Here is a 26,129-nt window from a genome sequence, read left to right as displayed (position 1 = left end):
GTAGAGGTATCATCCAACCAATAAAGAATATCATAGACACAATCATAAATGATATTAGATAGCCAATAGAGGATATCATTCAGCCATAATATCATATAACCAATAGAGGATATGATCCAGCTAGTAGATGATATGTATAAATTATTGGAGGATATAAATTATTTGATGGAGGATATACATAGCTTGTTTGAGGATATGTATAATTTGTTTGATAATATGTATACAATGGCAGAACCTTCATTGAAAAGCTCATACTATAGGTCATGGGTACGTATAACATAACTTGCTCATTTTTCAACCAAAATACATGCATTTGTCATCAAAATGCTCACTATTCAACATATAATCATATGAGACCAAAAATTTCAACATATAATCACAAGAAAGCCCCAATTCGATTTTTTGGGCATTTTTTGAAAAACCGAGAATTAAATTTTCTCTCTCTTCCGCCATGAATTACCTTGCTTCTCTCCTTCGCCGTTAGTCTTCATCGTCATCGTTGCCTACAGGGAGAGAAGGAGATCCACCATTTTTGTCATCGTCGTAATCGTCATCTCCTCCGCCGCACGAACTATTTGGTCAGGCTTGACTGACCCAATAGTTTGTGTATACCTTTTGAGTTTGGACTATCAAATTGTCTAACACTCCCAACGTGTCTCATGAACACATATTAAGTTACAAAATTAAACCTTTTTTTTTGTAATTTTTTTATTAAAAATAAAATAAAATATTACTCCTAGAGTATTGAGGAAAATAGGATATATTTTCCAAATATCTTAGGATATCTTTGATAGCATATTTTAGGTAGTTAATAATATCTTTTGATACTTTCCTAATTCTATCTTGATTGGGATTGTTTTAGCTTGTATTATATATGGTGGTTCTCTGAGAAATAATATTCAAGCTTTCTGTTTCATTAATTCTACATGGTATAAGAGCCAGAGTTTTTTTTTCATAAAATTTAGCCATGGCCGGTGATGATACACCACCACCACCGCCACCACAAAAAATAGAAACTAATTCACCATTCTATCTAGGGGCGCATGATAGGCCTGGTGACTTTATCACTCCAATTCGGTTGCACTGTATGCTCGTTTCATGGCTCATGAACACGATCGATCCGGAGGTAAAATCTATGCTTTCTAATTATGATAATGCAAAAAGTTTGTGGGGTGATTTGCATGAAAGATTTTGTGTTGTTAATGGTCCTCGTATTCAAAATTTGAAGGCTCAAATAAATAGATGTGAGCAAACTAAAAATATGTCAGTGGCTATTTACTTTGGCAAATTAAAAGTTTTGTGGGATGAACTTGCCAAACTTGAACCATTAATTAATTGAAAGTGTGGGAAGTGTACATGTAATGTTGGTAGGCAACATGAGAAAAGGCGTGAAGATGATAGGCTCCAACAATTTTTATTAGGTCTTTGTTCTGATTATTATGCTCAAACTAGATCTAATATATTAGCACAAGACCCTCTGCTCACATTAAATAAAGCTTATCAACAAGTCTCACAAGATGAGCTTGTCCGAAGCTTTGATAGGGTTCGAGAGGAACCACAACAAGCTGTCGGTTTTGTTGTTCGTAGAGGTGGTGCTCGAGGTCGTGAAGGGTCTGATCGCACCTCTAGTGGTTCAGTGTGTGCTAAGTGTAAGAAGGGTGGTCATGAGACTTCTCGATGTTGGTCAGATAAAATATGCAATCATTGCAAAAAAGGGGGCATATAGAGAACAAGTGCTTCGAACTTCATGGGTATCCCCCCAGGCACGAGTGATAGTAGCCAGGGGGGACAACCTCGGTTGGTCGTAGTCAAGGCTCGGCACGGGCTAATGCAATCTTGGGTTCGGATGCTCCTTCTCATGGTCAAGCTTTCACATCTGAGCAATGGAAGGCGATCACGGGTTTATTTGGTAAAGCCAATGAAAATCGTTTGAATGGTAAGTTTGATGTTACTTCATGGATTATTGACACCGGAGCCACTCACCATGTCACCGGCAAAGACTCTTGGTTGTTTGATACTCGTTCTTTTGAGTGTCCTGTTGGATTACCTAACAGGGACACAGTGGTTGCCTCTTTAGTTGGTTTAGTTCGTTTATCGGACAAGATCACCCTCACCGGTGTTCTTTATGTCCCCTATTTGAGTTGTAATTTGATTTGAGTATCTCAACTTACTAATGAGCTTAATTGTTTTGTCCAATTTAATTCTTATATGTGTGATATACAAGACCAAGCGAAGGAGCTGATTGGAATGGGAGCTAGGAGAGACGGACTATATTATTTTAGCAATTCGGATTCGGTGCACCTTGTAGGCGTTGTTGAAGCATCCTCAGATTTGGAGTTGTGGCATCGTCGAATGGGTCATCCTTCCGAGAAAGTAGTTAAGTTATTTCCTCATGTTAGTAGCAATAAAGCTTGTTTAGATAAAGGGTGTGAAGTATGTATGCGTGCTAAACATCCTCGAAATAAATTTCCTTTAAGTGATAGTAGAGCTTCTAGGAGTTTTGAGAAAGTACATTGTGATTTGTGGGGTCCATATCGACATGTTTCGTCGTGTGGAGCTCGGTATTTTTTGACTATTGTGGATGATTATTCTCGAGCAGTTTGGATTTATTTATTAATTGATAAAACTGAGGTTTTAAGAACTTTTTTTGGCTTTTGTTGCAATGGTGGATAAACAGTTTTCCCAAACCATTAAAATTGTGCAGAGTGACAATGGTACGGAATTTAATTGTTTGTTTGATTATTTTCGTGCCACTGGAATTATTTTTCAAACCTCTTGTGTGGGTACTCCTCAGCAAAATGGGAGGGTTGAGCGCAAACACAAACACATTCTTGAAGTTGGGAGAGCGTTAAGGTTTCAAGCCAAATTGCCCATTTATTTTTGGGGGGAGTGTGTTCTTGCCGCAGCTCACCTAATTAACCGTACTCCCACTCCCTTGCTTCAAAATAAAACACCTTTCGAATTATTATTTGATAAACCACCCTTGTTTGATGCAATTCGTACCTTTGGTTGTCTTTGTTTTGCTCATAATCAGAAAACTAATGGAGACAAATTTGCGAGTCGGAGTAGAAAATGTGTGTTTTTGGGTTATCCTTTTGGGAAGAAGGGATGGAAGTTGTATGATCTTGAGTCGAATTTTTTTTTTGTCTCTCGAGATGTGAAGTTTGTTGAGGATGTGTTTCCTTTTGGTACTCCGGTTGATGTGAACATAGTGCCGGAATTTTTTGACACAAATAGTGAAGTTCATGGGGATTTTTTGGAGTACGAGATATCTGATGATGAAAATGGCGTTATTGATGGCTTCAATGAGGAAGAGCAAGCTGCCCCGGGTCAGCCACACTCAGGGCAGCCAGCTACAGAGGCTACGGCAGATCACCCCGCAGCCACAGGACACAACCCGCAGCCAGGCCGCGGAGCAGTCTGCTGCACACCCAGACGCTGTCTGGCAGACCCCCGTCAAGCCGCATAGCAGCAGCGACATGACTGCCGAGCCTCACAGCAGCAGCAACATGGGTGCCGAGCAGCACCATGCTTCTCCTGAGCATCTTGAGGTACGTGAACATGAGGAGTTAGGTCGCGGTTTTCGTGAAAAAATTCCATCTGTCAAGCTTCGTGATTATGTGACTCACTCCGTTTTTGCTAATAGTCCGTCTACGTCCACTCCATCCTCCAACACTTCTTCAGGTACTCCTTATCCTTTAGCACATTATATAAATTGTGTCAAATTTTCTGTGAATTATCGCAAGTTTCTTGCAGCCATTGTTCATGACAAAGAACCTAAGTCTTTCAAAGAGGCTATGAAGTATGAGGGGTGGAAGCAATCCATGAAAGAAGAAATAAAAGCTTTAGAAGATAATGGCACATGGACTTTAGAACATCTTCCTCCAGGGAAGAAAGCTTTAGGAAGTCAATGGGTGTACAAGACAAAATTTTTGTCTAATGGTCAAGTTGAGCGACTCAAGTCTCGCTTGGTTGTTTTTGGTAATCATCAGCAGGAAGGCATCGATTATGGTGAAACTTTTGCTCCCGTGGCTAAGATGACTACAATTCGAGCTTTTCTTGCAATAACGGCTTCTAAAAATTGGGATCTTCATCAGATGGATGTTCACAATGCCTTCTTACATGGTGATCTCGATGAGGAGGTGTACATGAAATTGCCCCCCGGGTTTGAGAGTTCTGATCCATCCTTGGTGTGTCGTTTGAGGAAGTCGTTGTATGGGTTGAAACAGGCTCCGCGGTGTTGGTTTGCAAATCTAACGACAACTTTAAAAGGGTATGGTTTCATTCAATCCTACTCTGATTACTTGAGCGCGGGGAAATTAGGTCGTTGACTAACCTCCTCACGGCCAAACAAAATTTATTATAATCCTAAACTAACCCCTAAACAAGTCTAGTGGTAAGTTCGGAGTCGAACCACAAGGAACGGTAATGTTGGATTGTTCTCGATCTAATGCTTAAGCTACGCCGAAGTCGGTTTATGGATAGTGGACACTACAACTACACTAACACACATATAAAGATCAAGATATTACAAAGTCTACTAGGGGCAAAGATCCATTTTGAACAATTAACAAGTTAATGGGAATCGATTTGATAATCAATCATGCAAAGAAAGAATTAAAATGGGAATTAATTACCATCAAGAGCAATCTCTCAAATTCCTAGCCTAGATCCCTCATTGACTAGGTGCATAGAAGAAATTTACCCAAAATGCAATCAAATATATAAATTCTAATTCACAATCCCTTGTCAAACTAGAACTAACATGCAATTAAGTTTGCTATCTTGGGAGATCAATCCAATCTAAAACAAACAACATGCCATCATCAATTCAATCAATTTAATCACACAATTATCATCAAATTTATCTCAAATAACTCAATTAACCATAACAAAGCTTCACTCAACACCTAGTAGAAGGTAATCTACTCAAACATGATTAACAAATTAATAAAGCATAAAGAGAGAAGAGAGTAAGAAATGCTCATTGATATAAAATGGAGATCTTCAAATCATCAAATTCCTCCTTTGATTATCCAAAATCCATGAAAACCATTGTTTCTCTCACTTTCTCTCTCCAAAATTTGAGAGTTTCTCTCTCTAAAAACCTAAAACTACTGAAAATATGAATTCTCCCCTCTAAAAATGAGCAAAAAATCTATTTATACCCTTACTAAATTGCCTAGGAAGCTCCGCAAAGTCGAGCAGCGTGCAGAGGAGCGGGCGCTCCAATTTCGTGCACGGGCGCTCCTAGTTGCAGCAAAATATGGCAGAATCGTTCCAGAAAGTTTGGAGCGGGCTGTCACGGGTCATCTCCCACACCAAGGATGGGCGTCAAGAGGGTCACTAGGCAGCAAGGCAACAATCGGGGCTAGGGGGCTTGCCTTGGTGCTCAGGTAAGCACTTCCCCCTAAAGAGCTTTATATTGCACCTTGCTTAGAATCCTAGTGAACACCCACTTGACAGTAACACAATAATGGGTGGTTTGGAGACCCAAATGAAGTCCAAATGGGCCCAAATTCGGGGGTCCACAGTATTTTGGGCCAAGGAAGACGATGGTGGTGTCAGTTTTCCAAGACAAGGTCCCGAAATACGAGTTTTGGCAGCAGGTAGTCCGGAAAACGCGAGATGCTTCTAGAAGGTTCCGGAGCTATCTACAAGGTTCTTTTGAAGGAGTATTCTAGAGGGAATGTCTCTAGAATATTCAAGGGTTTTCATGTACATAGTAGAAGTGTCTAGGGTCTTCTATCCATGTGCATAAGTGTTGTACGTTCTAGAATGTTCTAGGGTTGTCTTGAACATTCTAGCTAGGGAAGGATGTAGAAACCTCCATGTAGGTAGTTCCTAAGGAGGTGGGAACACTCTAGATTGTTGTAGTCTAGAACCCTCCATTTGAGGAGGTTAGGAATTTTCTAGAGAAGCATGTAAGTAGGATGGAGCACTATAAATAGGCTCCAAGGCTCATTTGTACATTCAAGTTGGGAGATCAACAAGTTAAGAGCTATAAGTTGAGAGTAATACAAAAGACATTCCAGAAGCACTTGTGTTCTCTTGCAACTCAATCTCTTTCCTTGAAACACTTAGAGAGTGTGAGGAAAACTAAGGCACGAGGGTGCCAAGTGAGTGATCGGGCATACCAGCAAGGGTGATAGCTTGGGTGCTCAATTGTCTACGACACTTAGTCGTAAATTCGGACTAAGGCACTAAGGGTGAGTGCTTAGTTCAACCAAAGAGGACTTGTTAGCACAAAGGGATCGTGCTAGCAAACTTATACTAGCAGCACAAGGAGTTGTGCTACGTGGGCACAAGGAGTAAGTGCCAAGGAGAAAGCCTGACTCATCTTACGACGGACTGTAAGCGGGTGGCGCACGGTGCGTGACTAGGGCAAAGTAGTCGGCACGTGACAGGGCGCTCCTCATAGGATGCGCGCCCGCTCCTATCGGACTGGGCAAACCGATCAGCTTCAAATGAGCATATCTCCCACGTTTTACAACGGAATTGGGCATATGGCCTGTCTTTGGAAAGCTCTCAAGATAAGCTTTCATCTCCAATTAGAATTGCCCCAAAATGTTTTGTAGATCAAAAGATATAGGCGTTTGAAGTTCGATCATTGCAAATCAAGTGCACATTTCTTCATTACTTGTTCTTTTATGTTTTATATTTCTTCAATCTTGAGCAATGAACTTATCCAAGTGTTCCTAAACATAATAATAAACCAATAAAGTTTAATCTAATGCCATAAGCAACCAAAATATGCAAGAAAAGCCAAAATTGAGCAATAACGACATTTCACACGCAATCATGACAAATGTAATAAAACGTTATTAAAACCAAGTAAAAAGATATAAAAACTATGAAAAAATAACTAGAAAACTCTTAAAAATAGCGACATAAATGACACTTATCATTACTCTCTTTTTACATACACTAGAGGCAATGTTCAGATTAATGTCTTGGTGTACGTAGATGATCTTATTCTTTCTGGGAACGATTCCGCTGCTTTGACTGTGTTTAAAGCTTACCTTGGTGATTGTTTTAAGATGAAGGACCTTGGTCCCTTGAAGTATTTTTTGGGTATAGAAGTGGCTCGTAGTTCATCTGGTGTGTTTTTGTGCCAAGGAAAATATACGTTGGATATTATTTCTGAAGCAGGTTTGTTAGGGGCAAAGCCGACTGGTTTTCCTATTCCACAAAACCATAAGCTCGGCCTTGCTAATGGTGAATTGCTCAAGGACCCTGCATTCTATAGAAGATTAGTGGGAAGATTGATTTATCTTTCGGTTACACGACCGGAATTGGCTTATTCAGTGCATGTTTTGTCTCAATTTATGCAAGAGCCGCATTCTGAGCACTGGGAAGCGGCCTTGCGTGTGGTTCGATATTTGAAAGGTACCCCGGGTCAAGGAATTCTGTTGAGTGCAACTAGTGATCTAACCTTGCAGGATTGGTGTGATTCGGATTGGGCGGCATGTCCTCTCACTCGTCGTTCATTGACAGAATGGCTTGTTTTTCTTGGTCATTCTCCAATTTCTTGGAAAACCAAGAAGCAACTTACGGTGGCTACTTCATCGTCTGAGGCAGAGTATAGATCCATGTGTTCCGCTATGTTGGAGTTGAAATGGTTAAAGGCCTTGTTATTGAGTTTGGGGATTGAACATCCTCAGGCAATCAAGTTGTTTTGTGATAGTCAATCGGCCCTTCATATTGCTAAAAACCCGGTGTTTCATGAACGCACCAAACACATTGAAGTTGGCTGTCATTTTGTCCATGATGCAATCAATGAAGGGTTAATATCTCCATCCTATGTGCCTACTTCTTTCCGGTTAGCAGATATATTCACCAAGGGACTTGGGAAATCACAGTTTGATTTTCTTCTTTCCAAGTTGGGCATCTATGATCCGAGTGCTCCAACTTGAGGGGGGTATTGAGGAAAATAGGATATATTTTCCAAATATCTTAGGATATCTTTGATAGCATATTTTAGGTAGTTAATAATATCTTTTGATACTTTCCTAATTCTATCTTGATTGGGATTGTTTTAGCTTGTATTATATATGGTGGTTCTCTGAGAAATAATATTCAAGCTTTCTGTTTCATTAATTCTACATAGAGACTTATAAGAATGGTTAAAATTATCTAGTAAGCATGCTAGACTATAACTAATTCGTATTTTCGTTGTGTTGGTTATTCCACTAAGTCACTAACTATGTTCAATTCCCCTTTATTATCTTAATCATTTTATGTAATAGCGACAATGCAAGCAATATGTGGACAATACATTTACAAGTTTCACATCTAGTAAGAAATAAAGTCTATAGTTCAAAACCAATTACACACTTTCAACTTCTATAATCTTAGAATTATCAATAATCAAACAGTGAGTAGTTTTGTTCTTTTGGTTCAATCATAAAATGCATAACATAGGGTATTGATAACTAACTTATTTGATTAAAGTCTTGAGAATGGTACCCATAACCTAGGATCGAATCCCGTCTACGTCATTGTCCATCATTGTCCTTGAAATAAGGTAGCTCATCAAAATGTTCGAGTTAGTTTGATTGGATCTACTCTCACTACCCTCTCTTAAAAAAGGCGGCAGTACCGCCAACGTTCTTCTTTCTGTTCTTCCCATATTCCACTTTCACTCTATTTTTTAATTTGAAAATCAATTGTACTCAATAATCAATTACCTACAAAAACTTAAATTTCCCACTTACAAGATTACTACTACTATATTGTACAATAGTTTTTAATTCCATTAATTAGAAAAGGTGGGTTTTTTTTTTTTTCCAATTAATTTAGGATTTTAGGGTGAGATTACTTTTATTGATTACTGTATGATGGTAATTGACGGAAATTTTGAGCAAATTCTACAAGAAGGCAAGCTTTATCGCGATGTTAATGCTTTGATTGTTGCTCATCTTCGTGACAATAATCTCAATCAGGTATGTCTTGTAATTATTCAAACCCCTTATTTTGTAATTAATTATCATATTATTTATGCAACTATTCAATGAAAAGGGTTAATTTTGTGTAAATTAGGGTATTTTCATGCTGATTTCTATGTATTTTATCATTATATTACATGGGTATTTTCTAATTTTTGGTTTTATGGAGCTATTGTTAGTATTGTAGGTTAATTTTATTTAAAAAAAAATTAAATTATGTTGTTTTAATACTGAAATTGCGAAGTTTATTTCTGGGGTTAAATCTCAGTTATTTAGTATGGAATAGTACCTTAGAGTGTATGACATTGTATGATGATTTTATACTACGTTTATCTTGAATTATGTACTGTTTTGTTGAGTAATTTATTCATACTCCGTATTGATCAAGTTGTTTTCCCAACATAGGCTGCCAGTGCAGTTGCTTCTGCTACAATGACCCCTTTGAATGTCGAAGCACCTCCGAATCGACTTCTTGATTTAGTTTCTAAGGTTTGTACCTGCAAAAATTATTTGTGCATTATGTCTATTGAGTTTATGTCATGATATTTATGATCATTTTCATCTAGTTTTGGACTAAGATTTGAACAGGGTCTTGCAGTAGAGAAAGGTGAGCCTATAAAAGGGGTTTCTGCATCCACATTGTTTGATTCTGGTTCTGCCATACCCGCAGCTTATGGGGCGATCCCGGTTCCTCAAACTGCTGCAATTGATTTCAGGCAAGCTGCTTTATTGCACAGCATTAAATCAGAAACTTAGGTCGTCTGAAAATAATGGCTAATGTTTTTGTCTGGAAATCAGTGCCTCACTGGATGTTAAAGGTGCATCTAAAACTTTCTCGGAGCATGAGACGAGGCATGTGTCAGAGCATAAGGTAATGCAACTCTTTGTTCTTTCATTGAATTGTGTGAGGGTTCTAAACTTCTAATTATGATTACATGGCTTTATTTCAGAATATTGCAAGATGTGCAAGATTTAGCCCTGATGGGAGATATGTAGCTACTGGAAGTGCAGATACATCCATTAAGCTCTTCGAGGTGTTTGCTCAGTGCAAGATAGATCTGTACCTTATCATGTGTTCACGGTTTCTCAATTTTTCTGAGATTGTATTGAACTTTTTATTTGCAGGTTGCAAAAATAACGCAAATGATGCTACCAGAGGCCAGAGATGGCCCCGTTCGACCAGTCATTCGGACATTTTATGATCATATACAAGTTATTCCTTTTGACTTTTAGAAATTGTTTGGAGGATAGTTGTCTTCAAAATTTTAAACATTGCTATTCAGGGAAAAAAAATAATAAATAAAGTGATGGCATGCTTCTGGTAATGGCAAGTGGTAGATCGTTATTAACTTTGTCTACTCTGCAATTTACACTGGCTAAAATTATTGAATTCTTGAGTAATAATTAAGGCCTGATATGACCTTGATAATTGAATCGATATGAGAAAAGATTAACACTAATTTGCAGTTGGATTTAGACATTAATTAGTTTAGGCCTTATACATAACTTCACTTTGTACGCTTCGTATGTGATTTCATCTTTGGCTCTTTAGTTTAGGCTCATATTTGTGGGTTGACGATAGGACTTAGCTTAAGGTTAACTTTTAGGTGTCTTTTTTTTTTTGCCGGGGAATAACAAATGCATTTGTATTGTTCTTACTCTTTCCTATTTTCAATTGCAGCCAATAAATGATTTGGATTTCCATCCACAGAATACTATATTGATTTCTGGTGCCAAAGACCATACAATAAAGTAAGGGACTGATATATTTGGTAGCCTTTTCAACTTTATTTCATCCTTCTCAATTTAAAAACCTTTAATTTCTTCCTTCTGCTCATGTGAACTGGCTTGAAGAAAATTGTTTATATTTATGACTTATTGAAATTTGTTAATGTTCTGTTAGTGAGAAACTGAGAATGGTTTTATGCCATTTTTTCTTTATAATTGAAATGCTTCTTTCATTTATATTTTTTCAGGTTTTTTGATTTTTCTAAAACAACAGCAAAAAGAGCTTTCAGAGTCATTCAGGTCTGGGTCATACCGCTGTCTTATTTTAAACTTTTTTTATTGCAAAAGGATGAATCTTAATCTTTTATGTTGGACATTGTGAATTTTGAAATTTTGCAGGATACTCACAATGTGAGATCAGTATCATTTCATCCGTCAGGGGATTATCTTTTGGCTGGTAATCTTCCTTTTATTGTCTTTCAAAAGTGTCCAAGTGTGTGTTGAAGGTTCTGTGGTTTTACATGATTGTAACTAAATTTTGTTATAATTTATCTAAACAACTATCAATGGTCAATTTGATCTTATCAAAATCCTGTAAATTTTCCTATTCAACCTATGTGCCTAATGTTCTGAAGATTTTATTTACATGTTATAGATGTATATTTAATTCATTTAGACTCTGATTGGCCTCAATTCTTGTAAATACAGTATACACTTACCCATGCATCTCTTAGTAAAAGCCAAGAATTCTATTTAAATTTGCTCCAAACTAATTGTCCCTATGCTCATTATTAGTTCTTATGGTGCACAATTATATTAGGTTCATAGTTAACTGAGATTTCTTAATAGTTTAAGAGACTTACAAACTCTTTTCATTTCTGTGATTTCTCGATGTGCAAGTATGTTCAGCCAGGACAATCATCTATGAGTTGTATTTTTTTTATTCTATGTGTGTGAATGCTTTTGGGTTTGGCGTGATTCGTTGAAACATGATGGTATACGCCGCTATATGGGCATCTTGATGCTGCTTATGCTAAATTTTATAGGAGTATTTTGAGGTTCTTTATTAGGAGCTTGATGACGTCCGTTGTTTAACCACTGGCATGATAAGAGTTCCTGTATACTTCAAAATGTCAAGACAAATATCTAACCTTTAAAAAGCCAGAAGTACGCTATTAAAAAGCTTTTCTACAGTAGTCTACCTCTTTTACTCCTCATAATGTGTATTTTCTGTTTTGCCCTTGTGATGAACAAGTATTACTTTAAATTCCTGGCATGATAAGATGCAAGTGATAAGTTGACGGTAATAAAGGTCTCTGCTTATTTCTATTATCACTTTTCTTGATGACATGGTTTTGCTATGCCAAATGTCAGATAGTTTAGAGATTCAATCATCCAGCGAATGAGACTAGATTGGTTAAGGTTTCTAAGGTCACACCATTTTATCATATGTTAGGCTGGACTCCTTGCTGTTGCAGCTGAATGCGTGCTATTTGCTTTAATGTATGACGTGGCATCTTTCTGCTAGACTATTGATACCTAAGAAAAGAAGGGAAAACGTTTCATGGTGTTTCTGCACTATCAGCATGCTTCAAGCCAAGAATTACTTTATGAATGACCATTAATTATCTGCGTGGGAAGGTTAATGTTTGTGTCTCTAAATTTAATGAACATTCCTCAGAGGCTCAGAAATGCTGAACTGGCTGTGCAGGTACTGATCATGCAATTCCACATTTGTATGATATCAACACATTCAAGTGTTACTTGTCAGCTGTTTATGAAGATGTTGCTGGCACTGCAGCCATAAATCAAGTATGCTTGTCTCTCTTATTGGAATAGCTATTTTAGTATGATGGTATATGAATAATATGATATCCGGGGATCTTGTGAATGTTGCTAAATTTCCCAACCCTATTTGATGATGTAGGTAAGGTATTCTTCCAATGGAGGCATGTATGTCACAGCATCTAAAGACGGAGCTGTTCGATTATGGGACGGTGTCAGTGCCAAGTGTGTGCGGCCCTTAATTGGTGCACATGGAACTGAAGCCACTAGTGCATCTTTCACCAAGGATCACAGGTACATATTCTTCAGAATGAACTTATTATGTTGAGTCTGATATTTTTAATTTGGTTTCATCCTAGTAATTTTGGCTTGTTAGCTGTAAATTTTCTTGCCAACCTTATTTTTCAGCAGTAGATATTGATGTGACTAGTATACTATGATGTTACTAGATGTAGTTCTGAATAAGCCTTCCAATATTTGCAGGTTTATTCTGTCATGTGGTAAGGATTCCACTGTTAAACTCTGGGAGGTTGGCACTGGAAGATTGATGAAGCAGTATGTGGGAGCTATACACACGCAATTGCGGTGCCAGGTAGGTCCATGTCTTGGCTTATATGGAAGCCACCTACATTTTGCTGGCATTATACTGTCTGTCTGCTGTATACCTACTTAAACTAACAGAAAGATTGAAAATGACATTAATATTCATGAAAAAAAGGTAAAGTTAAAACAAAACCTAGACATTCAAAGGTTGAACAACTAGGATTAATTATGCTAATACACACCATCTTGAAATAATGGTTTCATTGTTTCATCATCTTAAATATTAAGGACTCGCATGCTCAACTTTGTTTGCTTAAAATTGACATTTTTTTTTTAAAAAATATGGATTTTGATGTTTATATATCACTAATGGATGAAATTCACAATAATAATAACTGCTTGAAGCCTATTTACTTAAAAAAATCCTTTATGACGGTGACCATTATTTTTGGAGGGAGCAACACATTTAAGGTTTATGTAAAGTAGAGTACGTTTCCCAATTTCCTTCTGAAGTCAAATTTAGAGCGGGGAGGTTGTTCGGTGTGACTTTGCAAGTATTTTATCAATCATTATGGTTCATCTTTTACAATTAGGTTGAGTTTGGCCTGTAGGAAATTGTTATGAACTTATGATCAATTATTGTATCTACAGACATTATATTTCTGCGTAGATCAGTTTTAAACTTTCATTTTCCTTTGTTTGAATAATTGCTAGAATTTAAGGAAGCGTGATGAATGGGAGGGGATGAAATGTAGGAGAGAATGAGGAAGGCAAGGGATGAGGTGGAGAAGGTAAACCATCCTTAAAAAAGTAAAGTTGGATAACTATATTCAACCTTTTGTAGCTATGGGAGGAAACATGGAAGGCAGTGGAAAGAATAGGTCTTGAGATGTGTTTTAGGAGCTATAAAAACTGATGCTTCTACATTCATTTGCATAGGCTTTTGTAGTGCTTGTAGATTTAGAGGCCATGTAAACATGCACTATAGAGTAGACTAGAATTATTCAATGCATGCATGACATTCAATAATTTATTTTACCAAATTCTTTATTTCTTTGAACTATATTCTAATTGGATGCAAGTCATGCAACTAATGCATGAATATCCAGATATATGAATGCAAAAGGCCTCATCTGTCAACCCCTTTTTGAGACTATTGGTCATCATTCCCACTTTATATCTGAGGTTCAAACTTTCCCCTTGAAAGTTCCTTTGTAATAGTTTCTGTAAGTTGGTTATAAGTCGGACAATAAGCCAACCTCGTTTTGTTCTCATCATCTTATGCTCAACATCCCTATTGCATGAAATTTCGCCTTCATATAGTTGACAAAAATGGTTTTTTGCTTGCTTGTATTGTGTCGAACAATAAACCAATCCCGAGTATTGTTTAATTTTATTTCAGTGGCTGCCCTGGCTGGAGCTTTATTTAGCCCTAATCAGCTAATATCTTCCTTAACCAAACAGCTTGTTTCACCGTTGATGTAGCATCTTATTCTGCGTAGAGTGAAATTATATCCTGTACTACTCTTCGCAATAAAGACATCCCACTATTATGGAACAGCTTTGTAAAGCTTCTTCACTCTCCCAATATCTTTTCTCTCAGGATCATATTAAGTGGTTGTTTCGTGACAGTTCCAACTTTATAGGAATAATATTTCATAATCACACTCGTGGGAATTTGCTGAAGTTGTTTGGTTAGCAAGGAAATCACATTTATGGGAATTTGCTAAAGTTGTTTGGTTAGCAAGGAGGGAAGTAACCTCCCACAGGAATTTCCACTTACATGGAGGGTAGGGTACTAGGTTAGTAAATTTCTACGTTTTATGTGAAGTGAAAATTTCTGGGAAGTCCCACTTCCCCCATTTCACATTCAACCAAATGACTCACCTAACCTGCAATTCCTAGGAAGTCTCATTACTTGATTTAAGCCAAACAAGCACTTAGTGCAATGATCATGTTAAATTTAGTGCTCATCTCTGTCTCCACACTAGTGGTTCCTTTTCCTTGTGACTCAAACGTACCATTTTCCATGCAGAATGGAATCTTTGATAGTGTATCCTGAATTTCTGATTAGTGAAAATTATTACCCATGAGTCACATGAATTGTTGAACCACTGCCTATTAACCACCTTTTTTGACACCAGAATTCGCATCTTGATCTGCATAAATATGAAAACTTGGACATACATACAATCTGACGAATTTCTTGCTGGCTGCTAATGTCTTGCTGATTTTTCAGTTGTGCAACCTACTCCTAAAGTTCTTGTTATGGCCAAACCTTACATAAATAATGCATTTGGGCCACGGACAGATCCAAGGGGGTTTACCCAGGCTGTGGCCCACCTTCATTGATCAAATTTAGTATATTTATTTGATGCTTTATTAGGTAGCTTAATAACACATATAATTTATTTGGGCCTCCCTTGGGACTAGCAATCTTGCTTTTAGTGACTTTATGTCACAGGTGGCACATGGAAGGAAATTTCCACCAATTGATAATATTTTCCCCTTTGATCTATAGTCTTTTACTTGATTCACTTTCACTGCTTCACGAATTGACTTTGTTCCTCGATTGAAAGGTTCCGTCTGTTGAACCTTCATTCTCCTTGCTGAACCACTTCCTATGCATCCACACACCTCCACGGAGCTAAAATATGATTTTTTGGTATAAGGGGTAGCCGAAATCCTCCAGACCTTTCTTTCATCAGAAAGTCTTACTGTATGTTTTCATCTGGTTTACTAGCTCCTTGACTTCATAATAGCTGTCCATATTCTCACCATCTTTCAAGTGAATATATAGTTATTAAGTTTGTTGGCTTCTTGAAACATCTCTTGTAGAATGCTAAGCCTCTTATGCTGTTAAAGCTCTAATTCTGGTGAAGTTTTGTCCAAACTAGCATCAAAGATGTGAAAAGGGCAGAAAGTACTGCTGTACCCTTCATCTCATCTGCCTAACTTTTGGTAGTTGGCGTTGGCCTATTTTATGCTCTCTTTTTTTTTTTTTTTTTTTTTTTTTTTTTTGCTTAAAGCCTGTCTCAACAATCTCCCATATATCAATAGATTTCAGGAAAAGCTACATTTTAACAGTTCAGATGATCAGGAATTGTAATTTTCTATTTTTCTCCATCAAATCACCAAAGTTGCTAGATGCCTAAAAGAGTAGTAATTGATTTTGAAACCATACTCATCTAGAATTTATGCTTCTGAGTGTAGCCTAAAAGATCCTCGTGGACTGTACAAAGAATATGGAAGGTAGCAGAAAGAAATATTCTTTATTTGTATTTTAGAAGCTGTAGTCTGATAGAGTCATTTATTCATTTGCTTGGGCTCTTATAGTACTAGTGTTACCCTTTTGTAGCCATGTAATACATGCACCAGAGATAAGACTTGATCATTGCATGCATGAACATTCATTTATTTTACGAAGTTAATCGAACTTATTCAATTATTCCCATCAAAAGCAACTAATGTATGAATATCCAGAAATCAGAATCATGAACACAAAAGGTCTCGTCATTAACACGGCCTAAGAAATTTCTTTCCAACCCTTATCAAACCAAATTTCTTTCCAACTTATTGAATTTCCATCTTGGCTTCTTCCATTACACATGATTTGTTAATTTAACCATTATTTTATTATTGCAGGCTGTTTTCAGTTTCACCGAGGAGTTCATATTATCCATAGATGAACCCAGGAATGAGGTTAGTTTGGCTTCTCAAATCCCATTAATTTTTTCATATCTTCACACCTCTTTTTCTAGCATCTAACCAGCCTGCTGCATTACAGATTGTCGTCTGGGATGCACTAACTGCAGCAGAGGTAACAAGACTCCGGTCAAATCATATTGGACCACCCCGGTGGATAGAACACTCACCTGTAGAGGCAGCATTTGTTTCTTGTGGGACTGATCGATCAATTAGATTCTGGAAGGAGGTTCTCTAACTTACAGGAACGATACATAGCTTGCTGATGTGCTGACTTTCGAAGGCAGTAGACATTTACTTGATCGTGGATGATTTCTACTGCTATTATCCACACTTTTTGTTTTGTTTAGTGTTGTGTCATCCCAAATACTATATCTGTATGAAGAATATTATTGTATTGCCTATATGTTGTACTATATTGCATAAATTCTACGATAAACATGAGCCTTAAAGCATTGATACTTTACCAGAGACTAATTTGCAAAGTTTCATGTTCTGATATTATGCTGTAAAAGAGAGGAGTTATAGACCTAAGCTTATTATTGGCCTAATCAAATGCGTAAAAGACCATCTACTGTACGAAAAATCACTTGCTTGAACATAACTTGACAAACCGTAAGTGACGCTTCGAATAATCTAAATGAGTAATATGCCGCACTTTGGAATAATCTAAACTAGTTATAAATCTTATGTAGACTTAAATCATTGTAACTATACAAAGAACGATGATACCATTTTATCAGACACAAATTTAATGATTGCCTCAATCCAAACTCGAAAGAACTACACTCGAAACTAGATTTCTAATTACCAAACATGTCGTTATCAGTTTATCACTCAAATACGTAACAAACTGAAATGTCTTAATCAGTACTCGTGTTGTTTGTCACCTCTAATCGCATGTCGTTACAGACAAATTTATTTTTACAAAAATAGCAATTAAGAAAGCCAAAAACAGTCCGTACAAATTAGTGTGTATGTGGAAGAGGGAAACAGCAAATTACAAAAACAGTGGGCAATGAAACGTATCCCGAGGAGAATCTTGGCAACGTTATGGACATGGGCATTGGGATTTAAGCCCGATAAAGTAGCCGCAAAGTGGCATTCTTTCTTTGGCCCAAAAAGTTTGCGCATGTAAGCATGCTACTTCTCATCAAAAGCTATGAAAAAGCAACTAACACACACTACATATCAAATATTCAAATGCATTATGAAGCATTTTTGGGAGATTGCAATTAATATCATAATAATTTCAATATGAAATGAAATTTTATTCATTCATGCTAGACCTATTTGCTGGTTATGATGATCTTAACATTACCATTGGATCAAGGAATATGCTCTATGACTTTGGGCCTGTTTATATTTACTGAAATGAATTGAGCTGAAATGAATATTTTATGAGAGAAGAAAATTAGGAGATAAATTGAACTGAACTGATTGGAGCTAGAACTAAACTAAACTAATTTGAGCTTAAATGAAATGAACTGAACTGATTGAATTAAAATTAAGCTGAAGTGAACATGCCCTTTGTGTTTTATACTCTCTCCGTCCTTTTATTAGAGTTCTATTTCTAACATTTATTACTAAAAGGACGAAGGGAGTAACCGGAGTACTAAACATTAAGGTTACCGAGTGCATAATAAAAAGAAATGAGACTCTAATAAAAGGACGGAGGGAGTACTAAACAACATTAAGGTTAGTGAGTACATTATAATGTATAACAAGTTGCATAGGGCATTTACATCTATCCATTTAGTATCAATTACTAATAGGAATGCGATTATTATTCTTTTTGTCCACAAATAATCTTCTTGTATTCCTTATTAGGATGGTCATGAACGATATTTTTAAGCTAAAAAAAACTTACTCACTTGTTACTTATATGATGTAAACTCCTTTACCCTCTCCTTTTTCCACTCACACCCTTACCCAATTCTATTGAAAATTATATACCCCTTCAACGTGTTTGAGTGCGGGGAATACTAAAATTCAACCAAAGTTAAATTAAAACATAGTTTTAAATGACAAGCCTTACCTCAATTTATAAACTAAACCCCTAACAAACAATTTCAAATTTAATTATTTTTAACTCCTTACATTATCCTCGTAATTTTTTCAACCAACTCCGAGAGGTCTATAAAAAAAATATTTACCTGTGAAAGGCCCCGGCCTAGTAAAGTTAATTAGTGTGAAGAGGAGAATTGTTTATTCTGAAAATAGTAAGCACAATGAAAATAAAATAAAGATAAGGTGAGTCTGTCATCAACCACACATGACAGACATAGACTGATAGACACAGACCCCATCACATTCCTCTAAACCAACTGCTATTTTCCCTTCCTTATTCAATCTCCATCATCTTCCTTTTACTTCAACAATGGCGTCTTTGCAACAATCTATTTTACCCTCTATTTCTCAAGCATTTCTTCCTTCTAACTCTTCTCAGGTTCCCTTTCTCTCTTAGGAAAATGTACTTAATTTTCAATGGAATTTATTCCCAACATTATGATTCCTTAATTCTATGTAATTTTAACACCAAAATTGTGTTTTTCAGGTAAATTATGTGTCATCTGGGAAAAGGGTTTCTGTTTTAGTGAAGGCTGAGCGAGTTTCATCTGCTGCAACTGCTTCATGTTCATCAATATCTTTCCAAGGTAATTTTTACAAGTTTATTTAATATAAAATTATGAGTGAGTGTTAATTTCAAAATTACCCAAAATTCTGAATTTATTTGAGGATATGCTTTGTTCAAATTTGTGTTTTAGTTGTTAGAATTATGAGCAATTTTGTGAGGTGAAATATAAGGAAAAGGAGGATATGGTTTAGTATTTGCTATTTTTTTTTAACCCCAGTTCATACATTATTTAGAGTGAATTGTCAATATTACACATTATTGTTTTAATTGATTTATATATGTTACTAGTATATATTATGGGTCAATGATAATGACAGATCATAGAAATTACAAAGTGTTGATATTTGATGCTTATTTCATATAATTATGGAGTTTGGTTGTTGTTTTCATGGAGCATTGTGAATTTAGTTTGTTTATAATGAAGATTTTAAAGTATGGATACCCTGTAAAAGAAAATTTGGTGGTGAGCTTGATTCTTGATTTTCCTCTATCCATCTTCTGATCTTTGCTCAGTTACACACATAGATAGATGGACAAACCCTTTACTATATTGAATACGTGGAACCGAATTTAAAAGAGTGGAGGAAATTTGTGACATTTACTTCTCTAGAGGTCTTTCCAATACTTCATGAAAGATCGAGTACCAGAGGGTGCCACAACAATTCCTGCAAGACATTCGTATCCTTAGAAGTTGCATATAGTGCTTTTGTACAAAGATATGGCCGTTATTGTTTTTCGTGTTAATAAGTGTCTGTTCCATTAATTTTTTTGACAAACACAATGTTGTTCTCTGTTGCAGATGGTGTAGCAAGGAGGAAATTGCTAGCCCTTGGTGCTAGTATACCTGGAATTTTGCTGTTCGCAGACACCCCTATCTCCTGTGAGTGGTGATTGAATCACATTGTACATGTTTTTTGTCGGATTTGGTTTGAGCAGGCTGTTAAATTGCTACTCCTTGAATAGCAACAAGAAACCTAAGTGTTTATTTTATCTTTGTGATATTCTGTACTCGAATAAACTCTAGAATTGCAACATCTCTTAATAATGGTGGCATAAATCCTAAGAGCACACCCTTGATATGGTTCAGTTGCTGCAGAATCTAAAAAGGGTTTCCTACCGGTCACTGATAAGAAGGATGGATATACATTTTTGTATCCATTTGGATGGCAGGTATTATTAGCTAATTATGATCTTTTTGAATGGTCATTCGATGTTTATTTCTGATTACATGATAATTAATCTTCCCTTGTTGCATTCTTTTCAGGAAGTTTCAATTGAGGGTGAAGACAAGGTCTTCAAAGATGTTATTGAACCATTAGAGAGTGTCAGTGTGAATCTGGTTCCAACTAGCAAAGAGGATGTAAAAGAGTTTGGACCTCCAGACAAGGTTCTCTTATAATTTGATTATGAGAAAAATTGAATTTTCTTTTTTATGATGCGTGGAATTTTGCTTCACTCATCATCGATCATCTTTGTGAATTGCTTGTTTCAGGTAGCTGAAACTTTGATTAAGAAGGTCCTAGCCCCTAATAACCAGAAAACTAAGCTAGTTCAAGCGAAAGAGGTCAGTAATTCTTCCTTTCCAATTCTATATACATTGTATTGCTATGATTGCGTGATTGCATTTTTTCTGGATGTGAAGGGATCAAGTTTGGAGCCTCTGTTTTGAGGTGGAATTCCGCAAAGTATTCATTAATTATATATTCTTGTGACACTCGTTTGTTTCTGTCAATATGTGCTATTACAATCTCGTGCATACATCCAATTTTTCATGTACTTTTGGTTGGAGAATTTTAGAGGATTTTAACTGCCCAACTTGAGATTATGATTTCGTGCCCTTGTGGGGAGTGAGGAGAGAAATGGAATTCCCAAGATCTAAATCTCTTCTAAAGAGAGCCTTTTTAGAGGCTATTAGTGTTTCTTTCCCCACTTATGGGTTTAAGGCTTTGATTGATTGATTAGTGTTTCTTTCCCTGTCTTCCTTCTTTTAATGGTCCTTTTCATTTTCTTGATCCTATAAATAAAGCCTTAATAAACAACTAGTTTTGGTCAGAATTAATCTGAATCTCTCATTAGTAAAATTTTGTGCTGGCGGAATTCTATCCAGATTCAATTCCTTTTTCTGTTTGACTTAGGTTTCATTATGTGTGCAACTTCCCTTCAAATGTTCGGTTAACTTGCCAGATTAATTTTAGCTGGCGTCCTCTGATCCTCATATTACATTTGGGACCATGCACATGGCACTGGATGATTGTGCGTCACAACCTTCAGATGGCTTGATTATATCCCGATTCTTCATTGAATAACAACTCCTAATATAAGGCCCCGAAAAGCTAATTGAAGAACTGAAAGGACCAAAACTGTGATTAATGAGTAGATTAAGCCAAAATTATTTTTAAGGCATTTGCTTCTCTGATGAACAAATGAGGAACCAAGTTTCAAAGGCTTAGACCTCAACTCATTTCACACTGTCACTTCTTATCAATTTTAGGGTGAAGGACTTTTCTCAGGTCCTCAAGTTTCTCATGCATATGTAAAGACTTTGTAAGAAGACAAAATGTAGGAAGAATACTATAAAGAAAGGCGATTCAAAAATAATTTTACTACCTAAGAGAAAACATGCTCTTTATTCATTTCCTTGAAGCCTTCTTTGCTACAGGATTAGAGATCTTGCTAATTGGATTACCACCTTAGGAATTCCCTAAAAAAAAATTTCTTGGTGGGGAAATAATTCCTCGGTCTCTAAGGACAGGAGACTTTGCTGTGATTCACCCCTTGCCCTACATCTACAGAGTCAAAGGAAACTCAATTGTTTTGTCATTCTTTGAATGGTAAAACTTGTTAAATCTCTATCACCAAACACTGCCTTTAGAACCTAAAGGGTAAGTATCCCCTACATTTTCGATTACATCACGACTTGCAAGGCCCACTTATAAAGAAAGCTGTAAAAGAAATTTTATAATGAATAAGGATACACATTTTAGTGAGGATGAATACTTATTTCTCATCAATGTCAAACTAAAACTTGGGGATCAATGGACAATGCTAATACAAGTTTCATTGTCTTGGCAATTTTTCATATCCACGCAGGGGGATAAATGCTTTAAGAGGACTTTAAATTGCTAAGGTAATTGCCCTCTCTTCAAAGAGAGGACTAATGAGTTGTAAGAGTGAGGAACCCCTCTATCAAGAAAAGTACTGTCATATGAGAAAATGTATTAGATAAATAAATGGATAAATATATCTCTCAACCTAAGTGATGAAGCCTGATCAGGAACAACAAAGAACACCTAGTTAGTCAGAGCTTTTGTGAGATGATAATGGTCTGTAAGACTCTAACCCCTCAGGTGATTCAGCTGTTGTCTAGGGATCAGTTAAAGGTTGCATAAATATTGTAACGAGTCGATATAGTGGATTATAGTGTTTATGAGATTATGGTCTATTTGGAACTACACCAAGTTTCTGTGTTTTAAGTTTTATTAGCCGTATTTCTAGAGTAATTTCTTATTGTTGTTTCTTTACCAGTGTACACCCTGTTGAACCCTAATCTAAATAAGGGCACATGTCTTTTGTTTTAAACCTTATGGGTCTGGGTATGTGGTATCAGGTAGGGCAATGGTTTGGGTCTAACATAAACCCGCCATACTCAAACCCAAACCCTAACATAGACCCGCTCAATTTTAACCGGACATTGATGATGAAATTGGTTGTATGTATGCATTTATGTCAGAATTGGAATTGTAATCCCTGTGGACAAGGATGTATTGTGTGACTACTCTACAAGCCTTCTTATTTGCATTACATTCAAATTGATTGTTGGTCATGTATTAGCTTTGTTGCGCATTATGTACATAAAAATAAACGACAATAAAATCAATTAATCAATCAATCTAAGCCTTAATCCCATAAATGGGTCGGCTACATGAACCAAATTTGATTATTCCTTGTAATCATCCACGAAAATTTTCCTCCTCCATCCTTTACGATCCAAGGCTTCATCCTCATGCAAATCCATGTACTTCATATCCTTCCTAAATCCTTCCAACCTAGTCATTTTCGGTTTCCCTCTCCCTTGTTTAACCCCTCCATGGTCCCACTCTTCGAACCGATGCACCCTCAGATCTCCGTCTTACATGCCCAAAAATAAACAATAATAAATTTGAAAAAATAATAGGTAAAGGACCAATTTTTAAGAATGCAGTTAAACAAATTTTTAAGAATGCAGTTAAACAATAAATTTGATACTTAAATTTTGGTTATAGGTATGAATGCAAAGCAAAAAAAAAAAAAAAAATTGGCATTTCTATTTGCAGGATTGTTGGTGAATTGAACAAGGGTTGGGAAGTGACCTTTTTATTTATTTTCTGGTTAGATTGGGGGTCTATAAGGAGTCACAAATTCATAAAGGGTGGTGAATTGACGCAGACAGGATTTGACCCTAAGTTTTAGGTTCACCCCAAGACTTAACCAATTAATATAGAGTGACAGTTTGTATTGATCGGGCCATATTTCTTTATTAGAATCTCATTCTGACTTCTGCCCTTCACACTTAAGCTGTTTAAATTGTATATTTTAAATGACATTACTATTTTTAATGATCTTATACTTGTTTTAAATGCATAGATGCTTATTAATTTAATCTGCTTGCAGCAAGATGTTGAAGGCAAAACGTATTACACATTTGAGTTCACTGCCCAAGCGCCAAATTATACCCGCCATGCTCTAAGTGTAATCTGCATTAACAAGGGTATGAAATAAAATCATCTTTCATTTACAAAAACATAAGCTATTACATTAGGTGGGAAAAAAAAGAAAAAAAAAAAATCATTTTCCAAATTATACTAGTCTTAATAATTTAGGAAATATGACTTTCTTTTTGTGAAAGCCAAAATAGAAAAAGTAACCTCTTTTTATTTTAATTTTTTTTATTTGATACAATTCATAGAATTTAAATCAATTGTATTTAATTATTCTTGAATCCTACCACTAAGTATAAACCTCTGTATTAACTTGTGATTTTACATTGCATCTTCATAAATAAGGGTGTTAACTACCTGCTTCATGGCACAATGATTTAGACTCGAGGCGAGTCTCAAGCTTTTTCGATTTTAAATTCTCATGTTCAACTTACCATATACTTTGCTTGAGTTCAAATCTTATATTATGTTTTTACATAACTATGTTTTTGCTATTGTTTTTGAGTTTCTCAACATTACTACACACTTTTTTACTACAGTATTAAGTTGGATGCTATAATATGTAAAATAGAATAATTAAAAATTATTCTATTTTACATCACAAACTTGTTCACAAACTTATTAATTGTATTTAATTATTCTTGAATCCTACCAATAAGTTTGAGCCTGTGCACAAACTTATTTTGAGACTAAGTCTTTGTTGTTGTTACTGTTCACGAACTTGTTCAATCTCATATAATTTTCGAGCCAAGCTCGAATAGTTTGTTAACATCCCTAGTCAATAATCACGTGTCTACTAATGTTTGGCAATAAATTGTGTGCCGTGAAAGTCATGAGCAAAGTTTTGGCCGTCATTATTAAACTCTCAAATGGTTTGCATTTTGTTATGGAATATAGTACTAGTAGGTCTAGTACAATCGTACTATATTCACTTAAACAATTCAGTGATAGTTTTAACATCTTTACATTATTACTGAGCTCAACAAAGTTTACAGTAGTTTATTTTTGTCTGGATTGGTGTGTAACATGGTGTCATGGCACAATAATTTGTATCCAAATGATGATAGATGGACTAAAAAAAGCTCTACCCCATCCTTCAGTCCACTCAGGATGGAATTATACATTTATACTGTATGAAGACGTACATGCCGTGTATTTGTAAACTGCTACTTTGACTGATGTCTAAGATGTTCTCATTTTTATCATCCAAAAGAATGTCAATGTAACTATTTTGTGGTGGCTCCTTATTGTTGCAGGTAAGTTCTACACCTTGACAACAGGAGCAAATGAAAGGAGATGGGACAAAATGAAAGACAGATTATACACCGTCGTTGATTCTTTCAGAGTCTTCAACGCTTGATTTTATGGTAAACTAGACATCTCATATTGACACCCTATACTGTTTCTGCGTGAGTTGCACAAATTTTAACTTTATTCGAAGTTAATTGCTCCAAAAACTTGAATGTTGGAGAATACTCATTTTATGTATATTAGACCCGATTTTTTCAAAATGAACGTGTAAAAGTCTTCTGATTAATGAAATTTTATCCCACTATGTGAGTCTTGATGCGGTATCTTGATTGCTAGTACATAACCAAACATATATGCTAAACACTTCACCAGTTTCTGAGAAAGATTAATCCTCTCTACTGAAATTTTATGAATTTAACCTTCAAATTTGAGCTTAAGTCAGTTTCTAACTCAATTCTTACTGGAGGATGAATGATTGAAAATTGGTACTCTTTACCTCATCTATCTGTGTCGGTAAGAGGTAAGATGGCAGCTCTCATTACGCTTTTTTTCTTGAGGATAGTTATTAGCATTATAGAAGGAGTCTAGGACTTGAAAAACTTGTCCAATGTGCTTCTTACTGTGTATATATGAACATAGGCCATATGGGTTGGAAACTCTCTTAAACACTGATTTTTTGATTGGTAGATTTAAATAACTATATGGGCTGCAGGTTGTGTAGGTTTACTATAGTTTTCCTTCATACTGATGTCTATATCCCTATTGTAGCACCTTTGAGCCGTTATTGAGAGATTGGGTTGCATTACTCTAATATTGTGTATCTTAGAATGACCC

General features: G+C 36.1%; 3 protein-coding genes across 3 annotated transcripts; all 3 read left to right on the top strand.

Annotated features, from left to right (window-relative positions):
- The first annotated feature begins 967 nt into the window (after window positions 1–967).
- On the top strand, window positions 968–3,469 carry LOC110722253. The gene is made up of 5 exons (XM_021901530.1): window positions 968–1,263; window positions 1,372–1,683; window positions 1,809–2,143; window positions 2,225–2,598; window positions 3,035–3,469. Exons 1-5 carry the CDS (start codon window positions 968–970, stop codon window positions 3,467–3,469), a joined length of 1,752 nt encoding a protein of 583 aa, XP_021757222.1.
- A 5,074-nt stretch (window positions 3,470–8,543) lies between these two features.
- Window positions 8,544–17,194, top strand: LOC110722219 (cleavage stimulation factor subunit 50-like). The gene is made up of 14 exons (XM_021901488.1): window positions 8,544–8,945; window positions 9,354–9,437; window positions 9,537–9,664; window positions 9,747–9,819; window positions 9,899–9,982; window positions 10,074–10,160; window positions 10,630–10,700; window positions 10,925–10,976; window positions 11,076–11,133; window positions 12,388–12,488; window positions 12,604–12,755; window positions 12,945–13,053; window positions 16,650–16,706; window positions 16,792–17,194. The coding sequence occupies exons 1-14, from the start codon at window positions 8,838–8,840 to the stop codon at window positions 16,945–16,947; spliced, it is 1,320 nt and encodes a 439-aa protein (XP_021757180.1). The 5' UTR covers window positions 8,544–8,837; the 3' UTR covers window positions 16,948–17,194.
- A 1,769-nt stretch (window positions 17,195–18,963) lies between these two features.
- LOC110722218 (psbP-like protein 1, chloroplastic) lies at window positions 18,964–25,599 on the top strand. The gene is made up of 8 exons (XM_021901487.1): window positions 18,964–19,158; window positions 19,267–19,366; window positions 20,147–20,227; window positions 20,435–20,517; window positions 20,612–20,734; window positions 20,840–20,911; window positions 23,998–24,094; window positions 25,301–25,599. Exons 1-8 carry the CDS (start codon window positions 19,090–19,092, stop codon window positions 25,402–25,404), a joined length of 729 nt encoding a protein of 242 aa, XP_021757179.1. The 5' UTR covers window positions 18,964–19,089; the 3' UTR covers window positions 25,405–25,599.
- Window positions 25,600–26,129: the final 530 nt, after the last annotated feature.

Source organism: Chenopodium quinoa, unplaced genomic scaffold (assembly GCF_001683475.1).
Source record: "Chenopodium quinoa cultivar QQ74 unplaced genomic scaffold, ASM168347v1, whole genome shotgun sequence".
Classification (NCBI taxonomy): Eukaryota; Viridiplantae; Streptophyta; class Magnoliopsida; order Caryophyllales; family Amaranthaceae; genus Chenopodium; species Chenopodium quinoa.
The sequence above is the reverse complement of the archived record's forward strand: the minus strand, read 5'-3'. Positions and strand labels throughout refer to the sequence as shown.

Bases quoted from the DNA above. Each gene is read 5' to 3' on its own strand.
- LOC110722253 (XM_021901530.1), top strand. From the start codon at position 968: ATGGCCGGTGATGATACACCACCACCACCGCCACCACAAAAAATAGAA. The intron at 1,684-1,808 runs GTCAGATAAAAT...GGTTGGTCGTAG, and splicing joins CATGAGACTTCTCGATGTTG to TCAAGGCTCGGCACGGGCTA. The intron at 2,599-3,034 runs GTTTGGATTTAT...GCTCATAATCAG, and splicing joins TGGATGATTATTCTCGAGCA to AAAACTAATGGAGACAAATT.
- LOC110722219 (XM_021901488.1), top strand. From the start codon at position 8,838: ATGATGGTAATTGACGGAAATTTTGAGCAAATTCTACAAGAAGGCAAG. The intron at 10,977-11,075 runs GTCTGGGTCATA...GAAATTTTGCAG, and splicing joins GAGCTTTCAGAGTCATTCAG to GATACTCACAATGTGAGATC. The intron at 13,054-16,649 runs GTAGGTCCATGT...TTATTATTGCAG, and splicing joins ACACGCAATTGCGGTGCCAG to GCTGTTTTCAGTTTCACCGA.
- LOC110722218 (XM_021901487.1), top strand. From the start codon at position 19,090: ATGGCGTCTTTGCAACAATCTATTTTACCCTCTATTTCTCAAGCATTT. The intron at 19,367-20,146 runs GTAATTTTTACA...TCTCTGTTGCAG, and splicing joins TTCATCAATATCTTTCCAAG to ATGGTGTAGCAAGGAGGAAA. The intron at 20,518-20,611 runs GTATTATTAGCT...CATTCTTTTCAG, and splicing joins TGTATCCATTTGGATGGCAG to GAAGTTTCAATTGAGGGTGA.